At 40.4% G+C, this 24,756-nt stretch overlaps 1 protein-coding gene across 9 annotated transcripts in view; it reads left to right on the top strand.

The window, feature by feature from the left end:
- Positions 1-24,756, top strand: part of LOC102941912 (protein FAM169B) — a 55,143-nt gene that overhangs the window by 3,573 nt on the left and 26,814 nt on the right. For 7 of the 9 annotated variants that reach the window (XR_005227142.1, XM_037911291.1, XM_037911286.1 and 4 more), the window contains exons 2-4: positions 14,089-14,222; positions 17,798-17,897; positions 24,662-24,747. Coding sequence is in view for 8 of the 9 variants with exons in the window: in XM_037911291.1 (XP_037767219.1) it covers positions 14,089-14,222; positions 17,798-17,897; positions 24,662-24,747 (320 nt within the window). In the remaining variant the exon portion in view is untranslated. Of the gene's footprint in view, positions 1-415; positions 435-606; positions 682-14,088; positions 14,223-17,797; positions 17,898-24,661; positions 24,748-24,756 lie in introns of those variants that run through there. The other 2 variants (XM_037911289.2, XM_037911290.2) reach the window with 2 other exon arrangements.

The following is a 24,756-nucleotide window of genomic DNA, read 5'->3' as shown; positions in this document are numbered from 1 at the left end:
GCAGCAATTGGCAAGTGGTGCAATAAAAATGAAGTCTCTGAATGTATTGGAGCCAGCCTTTAGCTTTGCTTTCTCATGCTGTGTTTTTTGATCTTACATTGCTCTATGACTGAGATGCTACAACTTTAAGTGTTCTTGCTGTCTGATCTTGCAACTCTTACTCCCAAAATAATCCCATTGACTTCAAGTGACAATAAAGGTTGTTTGTGTGAATAATAAGGCTTGCAGGCCTGTCCATCTAAAATTAAACCTATTTGCCCTTTGTGTAGATCCTGTGCCAACCCTAACATTGAGAAATGAGCCAGCTGCTCACCTGGAACTTCAGCTAATTATTTTAAATACAGTCTGCTCTAATGTAGTTTTTTTTCTTTTCTTTTTTTCTTCAAGGAGCCCTGAGGTTTGCACGTACCATAGGCTCTGGGAAGGACATTTTTGTGGGTAATACAGCATATAATTCTGGGGCCTTAGTGATAGTTACTAAATGACTAATCTGTGTAACTAGTTTAACAGTTACAGTAAAGGAGCCTTAAAATTACACCTGTCCTGCAGAAAGATTTTTTTTTCATGAAATCCATGTTAATCAATAGAGTTTACCTTCCTGTGCAGGAGATTTGCTGCAGGACAGGTGGAATTTTAAAGCTCCAGATCTGTATTTGCAACATCAGATGTGTTAGAAACCAGGTCAGTATGAATTTTCCACATCCGCTAACAGTGGCAAAACTAAGAGGTTCCTGAGCTTTTTCTGTGGCAACACACAGTGCTTTGTGTTGCCTTTGCAAAGTGACTGGCAGCCCCTTGGGTCACACATATCCAAAGTACACAGTCTCCCGCTCAGTTACCAAGAGGTCAACGGATGCTTAAAAATGTTGCATTTTTAACCTTTGAAACTGAAGTCTGGTGACTGGTCTTTGCAGTATTACTGACAACAGATGGCAAACAGCTCCACAGACATAATTCTTACTTGTAATTCATTCCTGTGAAGTTCTACAAACAGCTTCACAAAATCTCAGAGAATGCCTCCATGTTTTTTGCTGTGTTACAACATCAAGTCAAATTAAATAAAAATTCCATTTTGTATCATTCAGATTCCCTTGGTGTCATGTGATGTTTTTGTAAAGATTGCCTTGCAGCAGTTTCAGATAAGTGCACGTTTGGTAGCAATTTAAGGCCTGTGTCCTTTAAGTAATGCTTATTAGTACGTAACAGATGCTGTTTAGAAACATTATGCCTTTAATAGGCTCTGCTTTTAGACTGTATGTTCTCTTTTTCAAGGCAGACTGGAGATCAGCAAGCTTGGAGGTATGCTGTCGTTTATGCAAAGCCTAAGTCAATTTTCTGCTCTGAAATCAAGCCATGTGTTTTTCCTTGTTTTTTCCATTCTGGTCATAACTATCTTGCTGTGTTTTTTCCCCACATCAGATCTTTGGCTGTTTGTCAAGGCACTACAATCAAAACCTTTTGCATTTTTAACCACCAGAAGTGGTCCTTTTAGATGAGTCTGTGGAAACCAAATTTAAAGAACCTCATATTTGATGTCAAGTGCACAGACAGCACAGAGCGAAACCATTCCCACCAGCCCCTTTAAAAAAAAAAAAAATACTGTGGTGGTTTTGGCGCAGTTTCAAAGACGTCGAACAGCTGACACAAAAGCACAGGAAAACAATAGAGATATTTACACATTTCATTCTACTACGTGCAGCTGTTCATTGAAGCAAGAAATTCAGGACAGGCTCAGAGAGCTATGATATAGGTAGCACAGGTATTCACTTTCATATAATAAAAATTGACAGCATCAAAATGTCCAGATGACTGTAAGGCATGGAAAAACATTGGGGAAGAATGTTTCTTTTCCTTCTCTCTCCTGCTCAAATTAAATGCATTTTAATTTTGAAAGGAATCTAGTTTAAAGATTGATTCTTGCGAGTAATTTGGAGTGGAGGGTGTTCAACACCACCTATGAGGTATTTGGTAACTTCCATGATCGAGGCATTCGATTATAAATTCTTTGAACCAGGGATGTGTTAAGCCTGATTTTTCAAAGGGTCTGAGCATCCACCACTCAGCTGAAATGACTGGGGAGTTGAGATTGCTTGGTACCACTGAAAATCCGGCTTATTGCCTCTTTCGTATCTGTATTGCTCCATGGCACTGTATGAATAATGATAGTAATGAGGAACTGCATTGAATGTAATGTCAACTGCTAGCCCCAATCTCAGCTAGCAAGCAGGGAAGGGTGGCCCTGCAGTAATTTTAAATGCTACGTGGCTTTAAAATATGGATTGGTATTTTTTGTTTTTGTTTTTTTCAAATATTTTTGAGTGGGGATCTTTCTAGCATCTCCCCTATGGACAAAAGCATCTCCAAACTGGACTGCTTTCCAAACTCAGATGTCAATTCCTGTCTCCCAGCTTTTTCCTTTTCATCACTATGGGAGGATTTGTCTTTTTCTTGTCTCTTCAGGTGTAGGTTTTGTCCTTCAGCCTCCTTTCTTTCTTCCATCTGTCTTCTCTGTCTGTGACGATAAAGGACTGAGCCTCTCTCATCCTCTCTGTCCAGAAAATCTTTCAGCTATACATTCCATTGTTTCCCAACTCACCCCACCCATCCCTTTTTTAGTTTATACTCTGAGAGCCAGACACCACGAACACCATTGTACATTTGGAGTACCACCCTTTACTTCAGGAGTGTAACTGAGATAAGAGTATGGCCCTGAGAATTTTCCACACATTCCTGGGCTCTGTGGGAGGCAGTAGATATTAAGGACCCAATTCTCACTGTGCTTATATAGGGGTATATTGAGGGTGTCACCCTGTCTGGAGCAGTTCACGAATGTGAATACCAACCTCAGGTCAGAGTGTCAAAAAGCAGGGCAGACACCCCTAAATGGTTGTATGTTCCACAATAAGATTTGACCAACTCAGTAACAAATTTGAAGAGCTATAACAGTCTTATGATGGAGTTACAGACAATCACCTTGGGCATTCTAAGCTATGTTGCCACCCAGGCAAGTGGGACTTAGTGATAGTTGGTTGTTATCCACCAAAGATCACAAAAGATTCAGGTTGTTTTCAGTCCCAAGAAACCAGTCACTTACTCCCAGTCAGGGCTGGCTCTAGGCACCAGCAAACCAAGCATGTGCTTGGGACGGCACATTTCAAGGGGCGGCATTCCGGCCACCTTTTTTTTTGCTTGGGCAGTTGCGCTCTCGGAGCTTGGGATGGCAAATTTTTTACTTGGGGCAGCAAAAAACCTAGAGCTGGTCCTGCCCCCGGCCAATTTGTATCTCAGATCTCATACCAAAGACAATGCAGGTAGCCAATCCTATAGTAACATAACTATGGATTTATTAATGAGGAAAAAGAAACGAGAGAGTTATTTACATGTTAAAGCCGGCAAACATATATACACAAATGAGTTACAGTTGATGGTTGCAAAAGGTGACAGAGTTGTAGCAATCTGTCAGCACTGAATGTCTTTTAGGACCAGAGTTGTTGCTAGCCCATTGGGGGCCCTAAACAGGAATATTTTTTCCCCTCTCCCCCAACACTGACAGCCAGAGCCCTGCCACCCGGGGCTGAAGTCGTGGAGGTCACGTAAAATCACTGAATCTGTGACTGACTCCTAGCCTTAATAATAATAAAAAGTGAATGGGAGCCCCCTTGAGCTGCTTGGGGCCCTAAGCAATTGCTTAGTCTGCTTCTGCCTAGTGCAGGCTCTGTTTAGGGCTAACCCAGGTTGACCCTGGGGATCTCTGCTTCTGTTTAGTGGCTCTGGCTCTGTGAGAGTCCAAACAGCAAAAGAGATGACAAATTTTCCTGTTCACTATCTTTATTTTCTTCTTCCAGAATTCAAGCTGACGGGACAATCTCTTTTGCACATAGCTTCTTCATGGGTGTGAAAGGGCAATTAACAAAGACTTTATTTTATGATGTCTCACAATGACCCATTTAGTTTTGATAGCCTTCTTAACGAGCAGGAGATAATCCTTTCTGACAGGTTGACAGTTTCAGGGGAAACATTTTTTACAGTTATAAAGCAAAAACTTAAATATTATAGCATGTGATATAGATATTATAAGTGAGATTAATGCATGCAGCAATTTACAAGCATTTCATAGAGTCTAAACATATGGTTATAAGTCCAATACCCATCTTAACCATACTAACACCCAGGTGAAACGGACTGCTTTCCAGAAGTGAATTTGTCAGTGCTCAGCTGAGGCCTAAAGCCTTGGCAAGAGCTGGTTTGCCAGCGTCACAGGGGCTAGTCCCACAGAAGTCAATGGAGTTTCACTGCTGTAAGTCTGGTGTGAGGGAGAAAAAATGCTTGTTAGTTACTACCTTGGATGCTACTTCTTTTCAGGCCTGCCCCCGCTCTCCATCTTACGTCTCTAAACTCTTTGCAAAGAGAGTGAAATGTTCAGTCACTCTTTGCTGCTACACTATAGCTGTATGTGGTAACACTTTCATAGTTTAAGGGTGTGTCAACATTTTTATTTATAAATCCTGTTTTCCGAGGCATAATACTTCAGCCTTTTTCAATTACTTCAGAGTGGAACTTTGTACAAAGCTTGTCAGGTCAGATGTTGGGTTTTATGTGATATGACAGGAGGTAGCATGCTTACACAAATGGATTTCGATTTGTGCTGTGAGTTGGGTGTGGTTTTTGTGTTTTTCTTTTTTAAATGTAGCACTGCTGCAAAGAATGGTTTGAAGAAAAATAGATGCAGCTGGAATCTTCATGGTAAAACCTACAGGGGGCTGGGACAGTGCAAGTTAACTTTAAGATCGAATAAGCTCCTGTCTTAGTCCTATCATTTTATACCCAGATTCCTAGAGTTTAATATTTAAATTTAAAATACTATGAAACTCAGGAGTAAATATGTTGTTGTAGATGCAGTTTTTCTTACAAAGGAGGAAAAAATAGTTAGTTTGAATTAAAATTGATTAAATATTAATTCTATTTCACAAGCTTCTGATCACTCTTCTAAATTCTAGGAAATAAAATGCTTGATATACAGGGCCCGATTCTGTGAGGTGCTGAGTGCACTCAGATTCCACTGAAATCAATGAGAATTGAAGGTGCGTAGCACCTCACGGATCAGGTCCATCTATCCTTTGCCTATGTCCATTTGCACCTCTGCTAGGCATAATCTTTCTAGGCAGTAGCAAAATCCTTTGAACATGAATGGGCTCCCTGATACCATAGCCTCCTGTGTTTGGGATGCATAACCCTTATCTGTAGTCCATTTGTTGAACTGGTACAATGGGGGCAGTTGCTTAAATAGAACTCATCTATTTAAACCGTCCAGCTACTTAATCAGAAATTGGATTATAATTATTTACTGCCAGAGCACTTTCACTTACTGATTTTCACAGAGCAATGCCTTTTAGACAGAAACTCATATTTTGTTTGCCCTCCTGGAGTACTCTTCATTGTCAAAATGCTAATGGAAAATAGTACAGGGATGGTATTACATAAAAATCCATTAAAACCAATAAACATTTTTTCTGTAAGTTCCCAGGTTATCCTGTGACAAATGGGTGAAAAGTAACGCAGTGTGAAAGAACACTGTTCCTGTTAATGATGTACAGCATGTGGTTAAGGGCTGCCATGCCATGTTGGACAGATATCACACCACAGTATTTATCCACCAGCTCTATTGCTCATTGTTACGGTGTTACTGGAGGTTTCATTTACACTAGAACTTAGTTTTTTGACATGTACTTGCTCAATTAAATTCAGGATATGAGAGTCAGGTTCTGCATGTACTCCCGGTAACATGCCAAGGACCTCTTCCTTCCTTTGAAAGGTTAAACAAATATGGTAGCCTAATGATAACCACATGCTTAGAACTGTTCAAGCTCAATTAAAGCAATGAATAAGACTTGGTACTTGGTACCGAGTGCTGCTGTTTAAACACAGTGCTTCTGCTCCTGTGAGAGGTTAACGGCAAGGCACAGTATTCATATGTGCATCGTTTAGAAGAGCAAAAAAGTCACTCTCTCTAGAACCTAGGAATGGTCCCATTATTGCAGCCACAGTATGGATATTAGAGAGAGACAAGTGGGTGGCTACAATAACACTGCATATAGTATAGATATGACAGTCTATAGAGGGGAGGGAAGAGGGCTCTTTATAGTATATATTAATATTACTGTACTCCTATGCCTTTGTATATAGCACTTTTAATCCAAAGATCTGCAAGTGTTCTACAGACATTAATAGATTAGCCTGTAATGAGGTAGGTATTACATGCATTTAAACTATAGGCAATAGGCATTTAAACGATTGGCTGAGGTCACACATCCAGCCAGTGTCAGGAATAGAACCCTGATGTCCTGATTCCCAGTCCCCTGTTCTAATCACAGGACTATTCCCTCTTAAATATTAATGTGATGTACATAATCTTTTCTGTGTCAGTTCACCTAAATTTATGTGCATATTTGACCATCACAGATACCTGGACAAATGATTAGTTCACAAGAAAAGAGAATGAAGCTGGAAAGTGGTTTGTGTTAAGAACAATAAGTTTAAAATACTTTTATGCCCAAGGATATAAGGACTCCTGATACTGACAGGGAAACTTAAAATAAATCTCCTGTATATTGTGGATTTCTGCATATATCTCACCCTGATTGTTTATTGCTGGTCACATTAGCATAAAAATAAGACTCCACCCCCTTTTTTTGAAAGCAACACAGTAGAACCTCAGAGTTACGAACACCTCAGGAATAGAGATTGTAACTCTGAACAAAATGTTATGGTTCTTCTTTCAAAAGTTTACAACTGAACATTGACTTCATACAGCTTTGAAACTTTACTGTTCAGAAGAAAAATGCTGCTTTTAACCATCTTAATTTAAATAAAACAAGCACAGAAACAGTTTCCTTACCTTGTCAAATCTTTTTTTTAAACTTTCCCTTTTTTTAGTAGTTTACATTTAACACAGTACTGTACTGTATTTGCTTTTTTTATTTGTCTCTGCTGCTGATTGTGTACTTCTGGTTCCAAATGAGGTGTGTGATTGACTGGTCAGTTCGCAACTTCTGGTGTTCGTAACTCTGAGGTTCTACTGTATTGCCATCCCCAAGTGTTCAAAAATGAGTTAGCCCCCCCCGCCCCCCCCCCCCCCGAATGATACTGTCTTAAAAATTGTAAGTTTTAAAAAATAATAAATGTTGGGTTCTTTTTATTTGCTTTTCGTTTCTGAGCTGTTAAGACTCACATGTTCAAGCTTTTCTCTTTCATGTGTATGTGTGAGAGAAAATGAATGATATTGGAGTGTGTGTGCGTACGTTCACATATTGATAGTTTTTACTCTCAGTAATGTAAACGTTCCTTGATTACTAAGGGCACTTTTTAATTGTGCAGTTCTTAATAAATGCATATAGTATAGTTCTCTACAACCTGTTTGCGGAAGGAGTAACAGCAATCACAGGGGACATGATTAATTACTTAGTACAGTACAAGAAGTACTTGTGGCACCGTAGGGACTAACCAATTTATTTGAGCATGAAAATATGGAACACTTCACGAATTTGCGTGTCATCCAAATTCGTGAAGCGTTCCATATTTTCATGCTCAAATAAATTGGTTAGTCTCTAAGGTGCCACAAGTACTCCTTTTCTTTTTGCGAATACAGACTAACATGGCTGTTACTCTGAAACTTAGTACAGTACACTGATTTTTAATTCTTTATCTACATTAAGGCTGGTGTTTTTTTGCTTTTCAATTATACTGCAACAAACAGTCTTCTGAAATACTACTGCATCAAACAGGTATAATGCTTGAAGTGCGCCATTCAACAAATAAAGCTTTCTTAGGAGTACGATTAGTATTTAAGGTATCTTAATTAGCTCTTTGATATGTCTGAAGCTGAAACAATTCTATTACCAACTTGTTAAGGAAACCAGGTTGTGGATACAGTAATAGATTGCTCTAACTGAAGATAAGGCAGGTGTTTTTTATGTGATAGTTAAAAGATATATTGGATTAATGCTCATGCAGAAAAAGGTGATATTGACAATATGTACTAACTTTTAGATTAAACTAGCATCAGTTTTTGTAACAGAAAGATCCAGCTAATCGGCAGAGTAATTAGTAACTATGCAGTGATGAATTAACAAAATTAGTGTATAAAAACATGAGATCCCGTAAACTGAATAAACTAGAGTAATTAAAGAGCTCTTGAAAAGGGTGGTTTAATACTGCTGCAACATTATCTTCATATGATGGGGTTATAAATAATATAAAATTACTATTTAAATTATCTGTGCTAGGAATCAGGATTAAGTTGCATAATGTTGCCATCACTTTTCTCTGATTGTGCAAGTTAGACTGAATCCTTATAACCGTTGTATTGATTGGGGGGATTTGGTTTACCTTCAGTATAATAACTACTTATAGTTTCATTTGTGGAATTTCACATACATGAGGGTGCACCATGTGTTTTCTGTTGTGCTGAGAAGAATAAATTATTTTGGCTACGGAAAACTATTTCCTGCTTACTTCAACCCATGCAGTGAAATTCTTTTTGGTTCAATAGTGATGAGGTCTGTGTTTAATGTACAAAACATCACAATTTTAGTTCAAGATGAAAAATAATCTCCCATCCTATAAGTGACTAGAGCTATGGCTTTAAAAATAGACCTTACGCATGTTGTTATTTCCCATCTAGAAACCTATGTTATGATCTGTTTTAGATCCCAGGTGAAGTGAGTTTAGCTGCAGTTTTCCCTCCAAGAGAGAGGTATTTGTTCACTTCACAAAACTACCACATAATTCAGCACAGTTAACTATTTCTGTTCTGGAAAAAACCAAAGCGGGAATAGCAGGGGTATGTATTGGGAGGAGGGGTGCTGCAGGAAAGAACTGAGGTGAATTTGGGGTTCAAGACTGAAACAGGATAGTTTAGCAAAAAGAAAAGGAGGACTTGTGGCACCTTAGAGACTAACAAATTTATTTGAGCATAAGCTTTCGTGAGCTACAGCTCACTTCATCGGCTGCTGTAGCTCACGAAAGCTTATGCTCAAATAAATTTGTTAGTCTCTAAGGTGCCACAAGTACTCCTTTTCTTTTTGCGAATACAGACTAACACGGCTGCTACTCTGAAACCAGGATAGTTTAGGTTATTTGGCAGAGCTATATGGGATTCCAGGCAGCAGTAACAAGGAGTGCTGCATGTCAGGTTTTAAGGAGCATTGCCAGAGCAGTATGTGAGAAGCTTATGCAGTGCCTGCTTGCTTTATATTCATGTCTAACTATTACTTTTCATTTTAAGGATCAAATCCTCAGCTGGTGTGAATCAGTGGCGCTTCACTGACGGGAGCGGAGACACAGTGATTTACACCAGCTGGGAAGCCGGCTCAGACTTTTTTATGAGAACAAAAAAGTGCAACAAAATGAAATTACCACTTTTTTGTTTTTAGTTTAAAATGTGGCTTTGTCTATTTGTTTCCAAAGTAGCCATGTATGCTCAAAACAAAAATCTGAATGCCAATATAGCTTTATATCTTTGTAATCAAAAGATTATCTATATTTTTTTATTTCCCCCCTTTTTTTTAAAGGAAGCAAAAAAGCGCAGTTGCCATGTAAAAGGTCAAGGCTGATACCTACCTGTAAGCTCTTGTTGATACTGTTGTTGTAGAATCTATGTGATGTCATGACCTTGTTTACCAGCTTTGGCTATTTAAGATGGCAGCCCCTTTCAGCTCTGCAGAATTGCTAAGGCTGGAATGTCTGGAATCCCTCTAATGCAGTAGGCCTCCCGTTCTAAATTTACTCTCCTTATGGTTATATGGTACCTCCTCTGTGGCTGCAGCCGGGAGGCCCCCTTTTTATGACTCTTTTTTTCCCCTTTGGCTGGTAACCCTTTGTGTGCATTGCCTGTTTAAAAAACATTCAGCTTTGGTTAGCACAGTGTACTCTTTTGTTGTTGCTGCTGCTGCATAGGATCAAATTCTGTCATGAAATCCTGTAATTTAAATTTGTTTTATAAAGCTGTCCTTGGAACTTAAAGATCTCAGTCTCCTGAGCTGCCGAAAGGGGCCTCAAGCCCAAGGCATCCACAGGAAAACATTGCTTTAAAAGGAAAGCAGCAAAGTTAGACTCTTCTGAAACTGGCGATTAGATTTTTAAAATCTTGATTGCTTCCTCTTACTTTAGCCAGCAGTAATTATTTGCTGTGAATAAAATGCATAATAATAATTATTATTAATAATAATAAGACTTAGGACTATGCAGCTCTTTTACATTTGTGCATTTGAAAGTACTTTATAAAGGAGGGTAAGTGTGATTTCCCCCACCATTACACCCCTGGGAAGATTGAGGCTCGCAGAGGTTAAAGTGAAAACCCAAACTAACCCGATGGCTTCTCCTCTACCTGCATGTGGCAACTAGACTTCCAAACTTTTAAGATGGGATTTTCGGAAGTGCCTAAGTGAGTTAAGGGCACAAGTCCCGTTGACTTTCAGAGGAACATGTACTGATTCCCGCTGGTGCTTTTGAAAATTGCAACCTAAAGCGAAGAGGGAGTTGAACAGACTAACTGAACAAATTATTTATTTGAGGGGGAAAAAAGGGACTCATCTAGAGGGCTGTAATGATAAGATGTTGACCAGCATTGGTACTTAATGCTTCCATTTTTGGCTTGTGTCATTATTTGATTACGTAACTCTCCAAATGATCACTTTTAACTTACAATACAGACCTACTAGGTACTGGAAAAGGTAGTGTAACTTAAAGATACTAGGTGTTTTCTCTGTGAGGAAGAAGGCAAAATCATGTTTATTTATTAAGTAGCAGGATATAGCATTGTGAGTGCTGTGTTTATCAGCTGCATATTTTGGAAGGCCCAATATCTTGCTTTATGTGTCGTCAGCACACATCCGGTAAAATTAAATCCTTATGTACAGATTTTTTTTAAAAGTAATTGAAAACAATCATACAGGACATTCCTGTATTTAAAAATAACTTACCAGAGCATTTAATAATAATCCTTCATTTTGTTTTTAACATACTACATGTCCTGTTTTCCTTATATGGATTGTTATTGCAAAGTACATATGTGGGAGCCCACTACAGCAAGCCTTCTTTCTGCAAATTGCTGGTTAGGATTTTTATAATGTGAATTGACTTCACAATGTTGGAGAGCATCTTCCTTTGTTTCTTAGGTACAAACGTGACAAAATACATTTACACATCAGCCTTTAGAGATTTACTGTTCAGCATTCTGACTACATAGCACTGCTATCAAACTTCAGGATGTAAGCTGATCGCTTGCAAAGGCCAGGAGTGAGTTTTTAACCACCCTTGTATAGCAATGAACATCAATGAATTATGGGTTTTTGTTTCTTACATTATTTTTAAGAAATTGATTATTGACCACTGCCAGAGTCAGGATACTGGACTTGATGGACTAATAGTTTGATCTGAGACATCAGATCCTATGTTCTTATTTTTATAGGGAAAACATTATTTCTGTCTATCATACTTATATAGTCCCCATTAGGGTAGTATTTGATTTCCTAACACAGGAATGGCTCTAGGCACCAGCAAAGCAAGCACATGCTTGGGGCGGCACAATTCAAGGGGCGGCGTTCCTGCCTTTTATTTTTTTGCTTGGGCGGCATTCCAGCCACCCCCCCTACTCTCCCCCCCCCCCTTTTTTTTTTTTTGCTTGGGCAGTTGCGCTCTCGGAGCTTGGGGCGGCAAAAAACCTAGAGGTGGCCCTGGCCTAACAATTGGTAATATATTTATCCTCATGTTTGAAGAGGAGGACCTGAGGCCACACAATGCACAGTCAACCTGTGGAACTTCTTGCCAGGGGATGATGTGTAGGCCAGGACTAGAACAGGGTTCAAAAAAGAACTAGATAAGTTCATGGAGGATAGGTCCATCAATGGCTATTAGCCAAGAATGGGCAGGAATGGTGTCCCTTGCCTCTGTTTGCCGGAAGCTGGGAGTGGACAGCAGGGGATGGATCACGTGGTGGTTGCCTGTTCTGTTCATTTCCTTTGTGGCACCTGGCATTGGCCACTGTTGGAAGACAGGATACTGGGCAAGATGGATGTTTGGTTTGACCTAGTATCGTCGTTCTTATGCTTGTCTACACCGGGGTTTTTTTGCGGACTGTGTTTTTGCACGTACGCTTTTGTGGATTAATTTATCCAAAATAATTAAAGCCAGGTGGGTGGACACAATCTGCTTCCCTCTGAATCAGTGCATCCACACAGGGTTGTTGTTTTTTTTTAAAGTTTTTAAAGTTCTTTTAAAGAACTCTTCTAAAGCTCCTTTTCTTTGTTGCGGCATTGAAACTTATCTTGGGAGTGATCCCTCCCATCATTTGCTTTGCTATATGTTGTGTAGCTTGGCACTCTGGTGGCTACTCTTCAGGAGGTACTGGACCAACATATCTCTCCAGATCTCAAGGGAATCCATGCGGATGCATGAGGCATGGCTGCTGTAATGCTGAGAAGGGTACAAGACGCCAGGCATGTACAATTGCAAATGGGTCACTTCTAGCTACACGTCAGTATTTAAATAGGAAGGTGACATCTGATCAACATGATCCCAGAGTAGTAGCAGGCACACAAAGACACAAGTAGATCCAGGTGTGAAGCAATGTAGTGTGGGATAGCAGTGGGAGGACTGCCAGAGGCAGAAGTTACGCTGAAAGACAGATGTGTCCACACACACCTTTTTCTGCACTAACTCATCCTGAAGTGAACTAACCTACTTTCAAAGTGGGTGAGCCAATTTACAACAAATGACCAGTTAGTTTGACATATGAATTGGTTGCGAGGCATTTTACTAAAAAACCACAGGTGAATGTTTGCTCCAGGGTGGTAGACAAGACCTCAGTGCCTTGTCCAAGGTCACTCAGCAAGTCTTTGCCAGAGCAGGGAATTGAACCCAGGTTGCCCAAATCTCAGGCCAGTGTTCTAACTACTAGACCATCCTTCCACACATTCCTTAGTGTATGCTTTCTTACTAACTATGTAATTGTTATTTCACTTTATCCTCCTAAATGGGAACTGCCATATGGGAGCATATCATTGTCAAAAAGAAGGGGGATTCAAGGCTAAGACCCACTTCCCCTAAACGTAGCTTCGTGGTGGAACTGTTTTTTATATTCATTTTGGGTTGCAGCAGTTGCAGATGGAGTTAGTCAATGGTGAGCCCCTTAACCTGGGAATATTGCCCTGTCGTGGTGGGAGACTTCATAAAACTGCTGATCCATCTCACAGGATATTCAGTCTCCAAGAATTGCCCAATGGATCTAGTTAATTATACTATATTATAAAGGGGAGCAATTGTTTCCTGATCCCCTGCAGGCAGTGGGTTAACACCTTGATGTGTGGAATTTTATATCCCTTGTAATAATTGGCATCTAAGATGGTGTGAAAATTAATATTCTTATTCATATATATTGGTTGTATACTACTAACCTATGTTTTTAAGTAATATCTTGCAGCAGTGAGGCCCATGAGTTAAAATATATTGCATAAAAAGATAGTAATTATTATGGGAATGCCTCTGAGAGTAAATATTTTACTTTTTCTCTGGATTATATTCATCATTATGAATATGACCAATAGAAATGACTCTACAGAAAGAGAGAGTGGTGCTGTAATTGTACACAGTAGACCACAGACTGACTTGTAAAAGGCCTTCCAAAAATGGCAAAAGCACCAAGGAGGTATTTCCCCCTGTTTTATTTTTAGATAAGCATTAACAATCAGGGGCTGCATTTTTAAGAAAATCACTTTGATCTGTGCTCTCCCGCTCTAAGTTGAGCAGGAGGCTGAATTATCTGCAGACATTTAACAAAGTCCCTGTTGAGCTGAAAGGCAGCAAATGTGGGCTGATACTGCCATGGTTCTGTTCTGCAAAAATGAGCTTAAATAACATCAGAAGATAGATGCAATTTTATTCTCTTACCATTTTAGGCCGTGATTCTACAAAAGGCTATTGGGGTGCATAAGGGTCCATCCACGCAGATCCTTTTGCAGGTTCAGGGTTTTACAATGTATGTAGCTACTTTCATTACAAAAGAAATGACCTTGTGTATTATTTTATCCATAGGACACCTTTATCCAGTAGATATTTTAGCAAGTAATCCTGAGGTTATCCAAGAAGCAGCTGAGGCCTACTATGAAAAACTTTTGCAGCAAGCTTCATCATCTCCTGAGTTTTTTTCCATTCCTGGTGAAGAGAAGGTAATATAATTACATTCCCAAGTAGAAAGTGTATTTAGATATCGATGAAAGGCAATTTCAGGTGCAGTGGCCAGAATCTGTTTGAATATATCTAGGTTAGTGTGGCAAGGATAAAAATCACTTAAAGTTTCAGATTCAATCAATCAGTTTGTAAATATTTTACCCTCATAGACTAGAGATAAACTCAAATCAAAAGACTAGATCTGAAAACCACCAAAATTTGAAGTCCAATTCTGAATTTTGTGTCTGGACCTTACCTCCATATTGGGATTGAATTTGGAGGATGTCTAGGACTGGATCCAAAATCTTCAGCTCTTGGCCCGTCTTGTGCTGTTCAGGCTAGTTTAAATGATGCAGTGAATTTCCTTACTGTTGTAGAGATTTGTTCTTTCTATTAAAAAGAACAGGGGTACTTGTGGCACCTTAGAGACTAACAAATTTATTTGAACATAAGCTTTCGTGAGCTACAGCTCACTTCATTGGATGCATGCAATGGAAAATACAGTGGGGAGATTTTATATACACAGAGAACATGAAACAATGGGTGTTACCATACACACTGTAACAAGAGTGATCAGGTAAGGTGAGCTATTACCAGCAGGAGGGGTGTGGGGGGGAACCTTTTGTAGTAATAATCAAGGTGGGGCATTTCCAGCAGTTGACAAGAACGTCTGAGGAACAGTGTGTTGGGGGGGGGGGGGGAATAAACATGGGGAAATAGTTTTACTTTGTGTAATGACCCATCCACTCCCAGTCTTTATTCAAGCCTAAGTTAATTGTATCCAGTTTGCAAATTAATTCCAATTCAGCAGTCTCTCGTTGGAGTCTGTGTTTGAAGTTTTTTTGTTGAAGAATTGCCACTTTTAGGTCTGTAATCAAGTGACCAGAGAGATTGAAGTGTTCTCCGACTGGTTTTTGAATGTTATAATTCTTGACGTCTGATTTGTGTCCATTTATTCTTTTACGTAGAGACTGTCCAGTTTGACCAATGTACATGGCAGAGGGGCATTGCTGGCACATGATGGCATATGTCACATTGGTAGATGTGCAGGTGAATGAGCCTCTGATAGTGTGGCTAATGTGATTAGGCCCTATGATGATGTCCCCTGAATAGATATGAGGACACAGTTGGCAAGGGGCTTTGTTGCAAGGATAGGTTCCTGGGTTAGTGGTTTTGTTGTGTGGTGTGTGGTTGCTGGTGAGTATTTGCTTCAGGTTGGGGGGCTGTCTGTAAGCAAGGACTGGCCTGTCTCCAAGATCTGTGAGAGTGATGGGTCGTCCTTCAGGATAGGTTGTAGATCTTTCATGATGCCTTGGAGAGGTTTTAGTTGGGGGCTGAAGGTGATGGTTAGTGGCGTTTTGTTATTTTCTTTGTAGTAGGTGACTTCTGGGTACTCTTCTGGCTCTGTCAATCTGTTTCTTCATTTCAGCAGGTGGGTATTGTAGTTGTAAGAATGCTTGATAGAGATCTTGTAGGTGTTTGTCTGTGTCTGAAGGGTTGGAGCAAATGCGGTTGTATCGTAGAGCTTGGCTGTAGACAATGGATCGTGTGGTGTGGTCTGGATGAAAGCTGGAGGCATGTAGGTAAGCATAGCGGTCAGTAGGTTTCCGGTATAGGGTAGTGTTTATGTGACCATTGCTTATTAGCACCATAGTGTCCAGGAAGTGGATCTCTTGTGTGGACTGGTCCAGGCTGAGGTTGATGGTGGGTTGGAAATTGTTGAAATCATGGTGGAATTCCTCAAGGGCTTCTTTTCCATGGGTCCAGATGATGAAGATTTCATCAATAAGTAGAGTAGGGGCGTTAAGGGACGAGAGCTGAGGAAGCGTTGTTCTAAGTCAGCCATAAAAATGTTGGCATACTGTGGGGCCATGCGGGTACCCATAGCAGTGCCGCTGACTCTTTCTATTGTGAGTCAGCAATAAACACAATGAAATTTTCTAATATGTGCTCTTTCACACCAGCTCTGATCAGAAATGGTTTACAGACTGAATAAAAACTCTTCAGTGATAGAGCTGCAGGGACCAATCCTGCATTGGCCGAGAGATGGGCAGGATATGACTAGATAGGTCTTTTTCATTTCTAACTTCAGTCGTTGTATGAAACCTTTCAGTACGTGGGCCCTTTTCTATGCAATGAAAGTTTCTGTTGGACCAGCTGTGTTTATATCATTACACAGTGCTGAAGCAATGCCACTCAGTTGAAATAACGGTTTGTGTGGAATATGGTGGCTTCTAAACAGTTTTGGAAAATATTTTATAGTCATTTCTAGAAAAAGTCAGTTCATGTGGGTGGGGTAACTTTCATATTGTCTGAGAAGTAGGGGTGACTCGTCTTATAGTATTCTTTTAATGCCCTCTAGTGGACCAAGATCATAACCGTCTGTAAGGATAAATACAAAAGGGCTGTTACACTGTCCTTAGCTTAACCTGTCATGCAGGGATGCCATGTTACCAGCCCATCTGGTGTTCAGTTGGGGGGCGGGGGGCTTAGAACACTAAGCAATGCTGCGTATCCACAATAGCTAGAGCTAAAGAATGGAGTTTTGTCTTCAAGTCTGAAGTATCTTGATTTTATGGCTTGTAGTGAGACCTTACATATAACTTCAGACTTAATTTTGTATTTAATTTTGTTTTTGTCTAATCTGCACATGCAGAACAATACAATTACCAAAGGGCATAAGTAACAAGAATTTTCTAGCTGTTTCCTATAAACTGTAATAAATACTTCAATGAATTCTGATATTTTATACATCAAAAATAAATCAAAAGATAAGAATTTATCTCCCTCCAAGAAGACCGCAGATATCTGAGCTAACAACCTCTATTACCCCTACTCTGGGAAAACGTACACCTAAAAATTTAGGGATGAAGATTGCTGTGATGGACTAATCCCTATTTAGTCTGACTAGTCCCTGAGCCTTTTGCTTCTGTAGACCTAAGTTAAAACCTGTCTCAGGTGATGGGGCTAATGGGCCATCTAGTTCTTTAATGCATATTAGATTGTTGTCATCCCCTTTACTCAGACCACTGTACAGCGTGTCATGGTTGGCAGTTTTTGCTCAAGAGGATTATTGCAGGTCAGGGTGGAAGTGCATTGGCAGAGTTCTGTGCAGGGAAAGCTGGTCCAGCTATGCCAGATTCGTGCTTGTGCTGCTTATCTCTCACTTTCATGAGTGCTAAATTAACTCGCAAATCAAAACAGTAGGATTTGTCATAAAAACAGCACCTGACTTTTACTTGAGGAGGTGCTCACAGGTGCCACTGTGATGTCAGTGATGATGTATTTGCAGCATGCAAAGAAAGAGATCTAATCAAGAGAAGATACTAAGATTTCTCAGGAAGGTCATATGCTGTATGCAGCGTTACATTTCCTCAGTAGCTCAGTGGAGGAACAAATATACCTGACCCTAGTGTTCTGACATTGATGAAATGGTGAACGCTGTTTCCAGGTGCAAGTTGTTACTTTGAATAGTCCACCTTGCTTACGTTTAGTGCTTCTGTATGTGCTTCTGATAATTGAAATGCTTTTTTGCCAGCTCTACAGCTTAAAACAGCTAAATGCCTGTTTTTAGGTTAAACTTGAAGATTCCTGTATGTGTTTCCTTCCTGTGTACCGAGAAGACCCAAAATATAAAATTTTGGTGTTAACAGATCCACAGGATAAAGAAAGAGGTGAGATTCGTGTCAATATATTTTGAAAATGGAATGATTATACTTTTTGTCTGTCTTAAACAATGCCCAATGGATGTAAGCAGATTTCTAGAACAACAGTACTTTAACTCCATGCCATGTTTTGAACATGAAGTAGATTTAGCTAATATGTAAAGCAAATGTTTTAAAAGGCCATCTGTGCAGGCAGTCTAGTAGCTAGAGCTGGAGATTGGCAGTCAGGTCTCTGGGTTCTGTTCCCAGTTCAGCTGCTGATTAGAAGACTAGCCTTGGGTAAATCTCTCTTCCTCTCTCTCTGCGTTTGTACAGTGGGGATAATCATACATTTCTGTCTCACAGGGATGTTGTGAAACTTAATTAATTAATGTTTGGCTTGAGCTTTGATATTTTTGAAAGATAGGACATATAGAAGTGCAAAAAATTCTGATATGTTATGATAGATTGTAGCTTACTAACATTCCTGTATTTTGTATTTTTCCTTTGTGGTAGCCACCTCCTCAGTTCTAGGTTTAATTGGCCCATTTTTCAGGGCTGCCTTGTGAGAGGTAAATCCAGACGTGCAGTCAGGAACTGAATTAAACTCATTTTATTGGCAGATCTCCAGCAGTCTGCTTTATACTCTGTGCCAGTCTATGCACTACTTACTACTAGTAATGCTGGAGTTTTTCTTATTACAGCCATATGGTGACCTTAAATGGACATCATTGCAGTTATTATTCGTAGAAATGTGTGCTTACTGGCATTTCTATTCCACAAGTCATTGGCTGGGTTATCACCAGGTCCTAGAGATTTGGGTTATGATTGCATCTTAGTTTTTTTGTCCACCCATCAAGGATCACTGCTCTACACAGTGTGTGTGTTCCTACACATATCCTGGTTTCTTTCTGTTTAACTCCATCAGTCAATAGACTGTGTGGCCAGAACCCTGTCTGGGATTTACAACACTGAAAATAAATTGCAAGCTATGATGCCATAGTCTTCAGCAGGGATTGAATCCAAGTCATTTAGCACCAAAAGCACAAGCTTCTACTGCTTGAACTAAAAGAGCTCTTTGAGCTGCTGGAAAACAGGAGGTTATATAGTCTTGGGAGAAGCTACTAGAAAGAAACTGTCATGTACTCCAGGCCAATGTATTAAATACTGCCCCCAGTGGATAAGCTTCTCCCAACTGTCTAAGATCCACAAGGGTTCAAGTCCTATCTGGGGAGGCAAACTTTTATTTAACCCTTCTTTAATATATATGTATAAGGGTATAATATGTATCAGGAAGTCAGAAAATGTTAAAATAAGGTGTCTTTTGCTCACTCCAAACTCTGTTTGGAACTCACACCATTCTACGATCTGTGCTTTGGACTCTATCTCTTAGTCCCTCTTCTCCCACAATACAGCAATAAACTAAAAACACCACTGCAATTCAAAGTGCCTTTTATTTCTGAAGGTATAAGCTATACATTTTCAGTAGAAGAGATTTGCAGCCAATATTATTGTTATAAGAAATATTACAAAGAAAGACAAGCTGGAGTTCTGGGTCCAGTCCGTAATGTGTCAGATAACTGTCCTATGCTATGTTAAAACGTGAACTTTATACTGTGCTCTGTTATCACACACTGGTTCAGTTGGCTGACTCAGACCCCATCGCAGCTAAACAACTGGAACCTGGAAGTCTTTTCACATGAACAAAAAATAGATTAAACTCACCTGCGGCTGGTTTTACATTGTACTTCAGAACAGCCTCCCATTCCATGTGCTCTCCCATGCTGGACTGATAATTCACTAACTGGCTGTAATTCAGTCAGAAGAAGGAGAGAAACTTCCTGGCACACAGACACAGCCAAAGAACTTTATGGTTCCTTTAAAGCTACAGATCATTTCCTGACAGTGGTTTACACATCAGTATTAACATTTGCATTAATGGAATATCAACACTGATACCATTTACGGGGGGGGCGGGAACCCTCTACCTACTGCAGGCCAAATTCTGAGTGTAATTGCAGTTGTGCATCTCTATCAACTTGACTTCAAATGGGAGTAACTGAGAACAGTGATGAGGCAGATTGATTTGTTCAGGAAGGGGGATGCATAGGTATAATAATGCATAACAACATCTAAAAAGGGATCATGAAGAATCATTGACTATATACAGGTGGAAGAAATAGAGTGCATACAGCATGAATATTTAGCAACATAGTCAAGTAGTAATAGAAACACTATGAATTAATGAGATCTGTGTACACAAAGAAACAAGGTCTATCACCACGTCAAACACATGAGTTCTGGAGACTAAACTTCCAAATAGTTATTTACAATAAATGCTTAAACTTAGCAGAATAGGGACTTCTCTGTTTAGTAAGCAGCAGGAGGACTTTAAATCTCATGTGTGGGAGTTGATTCTATAAGATTCTTGCAAACCTTGGGTCTGATCCTGTAGTTCCACTGGGATCAACAAGACTGCTCATTTAAGTAAGGGCTACATAATCTGGTTTTTAATAGTACCCTTTAAATATGAATTTAATAGGACTTTACTTGACGTTCTCTCTCTGTGGTTTACATACTGAAAACACATGGCAAACCTCGATATATTTTAAAAATGTTTCCTATTTATACCAAACTTTATTTTTTTCTTTATAAAGGATGCACTATAATACATATCCATAAGCTCTGTGAAGTCACCCTGTAGATCCTTTCTTGTATACAGAAGCATTTTAACTGTTATTTTCCAAATGCTTTTCCAGGTAGCAGATTATTTTTGTCAGCTTTTGATTTCTCCGGATATAAAACCTGCCATAACCCCACATGTTTAAAACCCCATGTTTTAACTGCCATAACCCCACATGTCCATTTTTTGTAAATTGGTGTTTTAATAAATGCAAAGTTTAGTGCTTATTTCATTATTGTGTTTTATATTCATATGATCATTTGAGTGGTTTGATTTGAATGAGCCATGACCGTTTCGTAACATTCAGCCTAAATAGTTAGCCTTTCAGTGTACTTCATAGTCAGCTTTGCTAAATGCCATACATTTGACATCACTCTGAAGTTTCCCTTAGTCTTTAATATTATTACAGTATGGTAATGATATGTGACAGGGTGCAGGGATTTAGATTCCAATCTCTATGTCTAAACAAGATCTGAAGTGGATGGTATGCGGTGGAGAGAAATATTTGGGTTGCTGTTCCACAGAACGTCACTCTCGGTCTTTATTTGGGTTGGAGATGTTTGTTTGTTTATGATGGGCTGTGTGTTACCATGAACATTTTTCTGAGAATGTAAATTGTGTTGCAAGGGCTACTAGAGCATCGTATGGGTGATTTAATATCTTTACAACCCTAAATTAACAAACACACTATTGTGTATATTTCTAAATACTCAATGTGCTGTCCCTGCTGGAAATATTTTTCAGTGAGCATGATTTCTAGTAATTGTAGATGCCACAGAACATTTATCATAGGATAGTCACAACATATCACTGAGAAAAAAATTAATTGTAGTGGGAAAACATAATCTGGTTGCAGGGAATCTATTCCTGGTATTTATCTGGTCCCCATTACTAGTATCTCAGCACCTCACTATCTTTAATATATTAACCGTGAGAGCACCCTTGTGAGGTAGAGAAGTACTGTTAGACTTAGCTTACTGAGAATGGAGGCAGAGAGAGACTAAAAGACTTGCCACAGGTCACACAGGAAGTGTGCGGAACAGAACCCTGCTCTCCCAAATCCCAACCGAGCACCCTAAGCCACTGAGTCACCTTTCTTGTTCAAAGTGGCAGTATGACAAAAATGAATGGCAGGTATCTTGAAGTCCTGTGCACACCATAAAACACCAAAATATTTCCAGGAATAAATAGAACAATAATGGCAAGAGCTGTGGAATGTCTAGCTCAGATATTGTAATAAACAGTGCAAAGATGCCTCTTTTAAAAAAAACAGTAGTGTTGGCTTCAAATTAGATTGGAGTCCCTGCTTCCCTGGGGTCTCAGAAATGTATGTTTGAGTTCTGATTCAGGGGAGGAGTGGGGAAAAAGAAACCCCATGCTGGATGTTGCTTGAATTTTCTTGCTTTTCTCTGTATTTGGGTGCTGATTGGGCATCTGATTCAAAGAGATAAAATGGAAAGACTTGTAGAAGAATGTAGCAACATTTGGCCAGAGTACAGTAGGAGGTGAAAATTAAATGCAGGCCTGTGTGTGGGGAAAAATTCTTCTTCTCCTTGCTAATCAATAGAAGAGGTTACACAATCACGGTCACTGCTTTTTTAGGCCTTGTTCAGCTGAACGTTGTTAAGCAGAATCCTGCCCAATATCTGCAACAGCAACAAAAGAAAAAAATGCTGGTGGGTCTGATATTTCACATACTCTCCACTTTCCATGAACCATAGATCCGGTAGTGGAATGTCTGATCATCCCTTTTGTCCTCTACTCATCAAATGTCAGTTTTGGGAAGAGCTATAAAACAGGGAAAGGATGAGATCAAGGAGAACTTGATCTTCTGAAACTTACCTGTATTCAAAATGGTTTCCACAAAATTGTTTGCAAGATGAGATTGAGAGTGTGTGGAAACATCCATAGGTTAAACTGTGAACTGGATGTTTACTTTAAAAATGAAAAGGAGTACTAGTGGCACCTTAGAGACTAGCCAATTTATTTGAGCATAAGCTTTCGTGAGCTACAGCTCACTTCATCGGATGCATGAATGAAGTGAGCTGTAGCTCACGAAAGCTTATGCTCAAATAAATTGGTTGGTCTCTAAGGTGCCACTAGTACTCCTTTTCTTTTTGCGAATACAGACTAACACGGCTACTACTCTGAAACCTACTTTAAAAATGATAATTTTAGAAGAAAGTACATACATTCGCATAGAATTTGGGGAAGTGTTTTTCTTTAAGGAAGGCATCTGTGTATACAAACTAGCCCAAGTAATATGATGTGACAGTTGCTATGTCAACTAGTGTATTCCACCCCGCAGCCCCTTAAATTATTGAATAGCACAGTAAATGTTCCATAAAAGTCAAGTAGTTCCTCGCAATGTGTTTATGCACCTCCCTAATTTCATCAAAGTTTTTTCACGCTTTTCTGATCATCACACTGTGTGTTTAGTGTGAGGGGTGAGGGTGGGGGTATAGGTTTCATGCCAAATCCCTTTTGGGGTTAACCTCATGCAGCTGCCGATGAAGTCAATGTTTGGCCCATTATATCCCTTTGTCTGACTCTGCTTTCTTTGGTAGTTGCATGTTTCATGGATATGTAATGGAGCAGTGCTGCTTGCACTGGAAAGTGGGGTGAAGGGATTGAGGGAACAGATTGAATCCATCATAGAAAGTGTATGAAACCTCTATGCCAGTAAGTGCAATTAATATTTAATTAATTGGAGCTGGTGTTATAAACAGGCATCTGCAGTTGCTCCTTTCTTGTTAAACTCAAGGCACAAAGTGTAACACGTTTTGGCATGTACCTTAATAATTTATTCAAAATATAGGTTAACTAAGCAATAACCCTGGACTCAAAGCCCACTGGGAGCTAGTAAAGCTTGAAGCAAAAAAAAGAAACTAACCTATGCACATTAGAAACATTTGTATAACCCGGGGCTAAAACAGGTAAATGATAACACTCACATTAAAGCCTTTTCACTGTAAATTTGTCCTTGATTGTGTGGATGGTTCTTCACTCCCTGGTGCTTGTCCCTGGTAGGATGATTTGGGACATGATGATTAAGGCTACGTTTTAGTCACAGGTAATTTTCAGGTCACGGGCAGTAAACAAAAATTCACGGCCCATGACCTGTCCATGACTTGTAGTAAAATTACCCATGACTAAAATTTGGGGGAGGGGGCTTCACCAGGGCCCTGGAGGTGCTGTGGGAGGGCGGGTCCGGGGGGGTGGAAACCAGTGCAGCTTAGGGCCCGGGACCCCCGCTGGTGCTGGCAGGGCAGGGTTGGCAGGACCTGCAGGTTCCCTACCTGGCTCCGCGCGGCCCTCCTCTCCCCCAGCAGCAACAGCAGCAGACAACTCAGTTTGGATGTAGGGAGGGGGCGGGGAGTTGGGGCAAGGGACGGGGTGAGGCAGGCTCTGGGCAGCACTTACCTGGGGGGCTTCCCGGAACTGGCGACATCTCCCCTTGCTCAGTTCCATCCTAGGCGGAGGTGTGACCCGGCAGCTCTGCACGCTGCCTCCGCCTGCAGGCACCGCCTGTGCAGCTCCCTTTGGCCGCCGTTCCTGGACTATGGGAGCTGCGGGGGCGGTGTCCTGGGCAGAGACAACACGCAGAGCTGCCTGGCCACACCTCCGCCTAGCAGCTGAGCGAGGGAGATGTTGCCGCTTCTGGGGGGTCCCCCAGGTAAGTACCGCCCAGAGCCTGCATCACCCCATCCGGTGCCCCAATCCTCTGCCCCCTCCCACACCCAAACTTTGCTGCTGAGGGTGGAGGGAGGGCACAGGGGCCCGAGATTGCCCCAGCAGTTGTCAGTGCAACTGGTGCACTGCCCTGAGCCAGGCGTGCTGGCCGCTACAGAAGTCATGGAGGTCAGAATCCGTGATTTCTGTGACAAACTTGCAGCCTTACTGATGATCCAGTGGTTAGGGCGCTAGCCTAGATTTGAAACCTACATTCAGTTTCCTACTGAAAAATCAGGCAACTTTTATGTAGGTATCTAACTTCAGGCAACCAGCTTTCCAAATGTTTATCTTCCTTTTACTCTCACCAGTGAATTTGCCGGACAGTGGTCTTTGCAGCAACTATTTTGAGTTAATGTGTCCCCGTTTCTTCTTTTAGTTTTGGCAATTTACCTTAACCAGTCCTGGTGGCCCATTGAAGATATAGTGAAGACTGCTGATTCCTCTAGAGAAGGGCTTATACAGGTACAGACA

The sequence above is a fragment of the Chelonia mydas genome, chromosome 10, assembly GCF_015237465.2.
Source record: "Chelonia mydas isolate rCheMyd1 chromosome 10, rCheMyd1.pri.v2, whole genome shotgun sequence".
In the NCBI taxonomy this organism is placed as follows: Eukaryota; Metazoa; Chordata; order Testudines; family Cheloniidae; genus Chelonia; species Chelonia mydas.
Note: the sequence above shows the minus strand (reverse complement) of the source record. Positions and strands in the feature narration are given on the sequence as shown.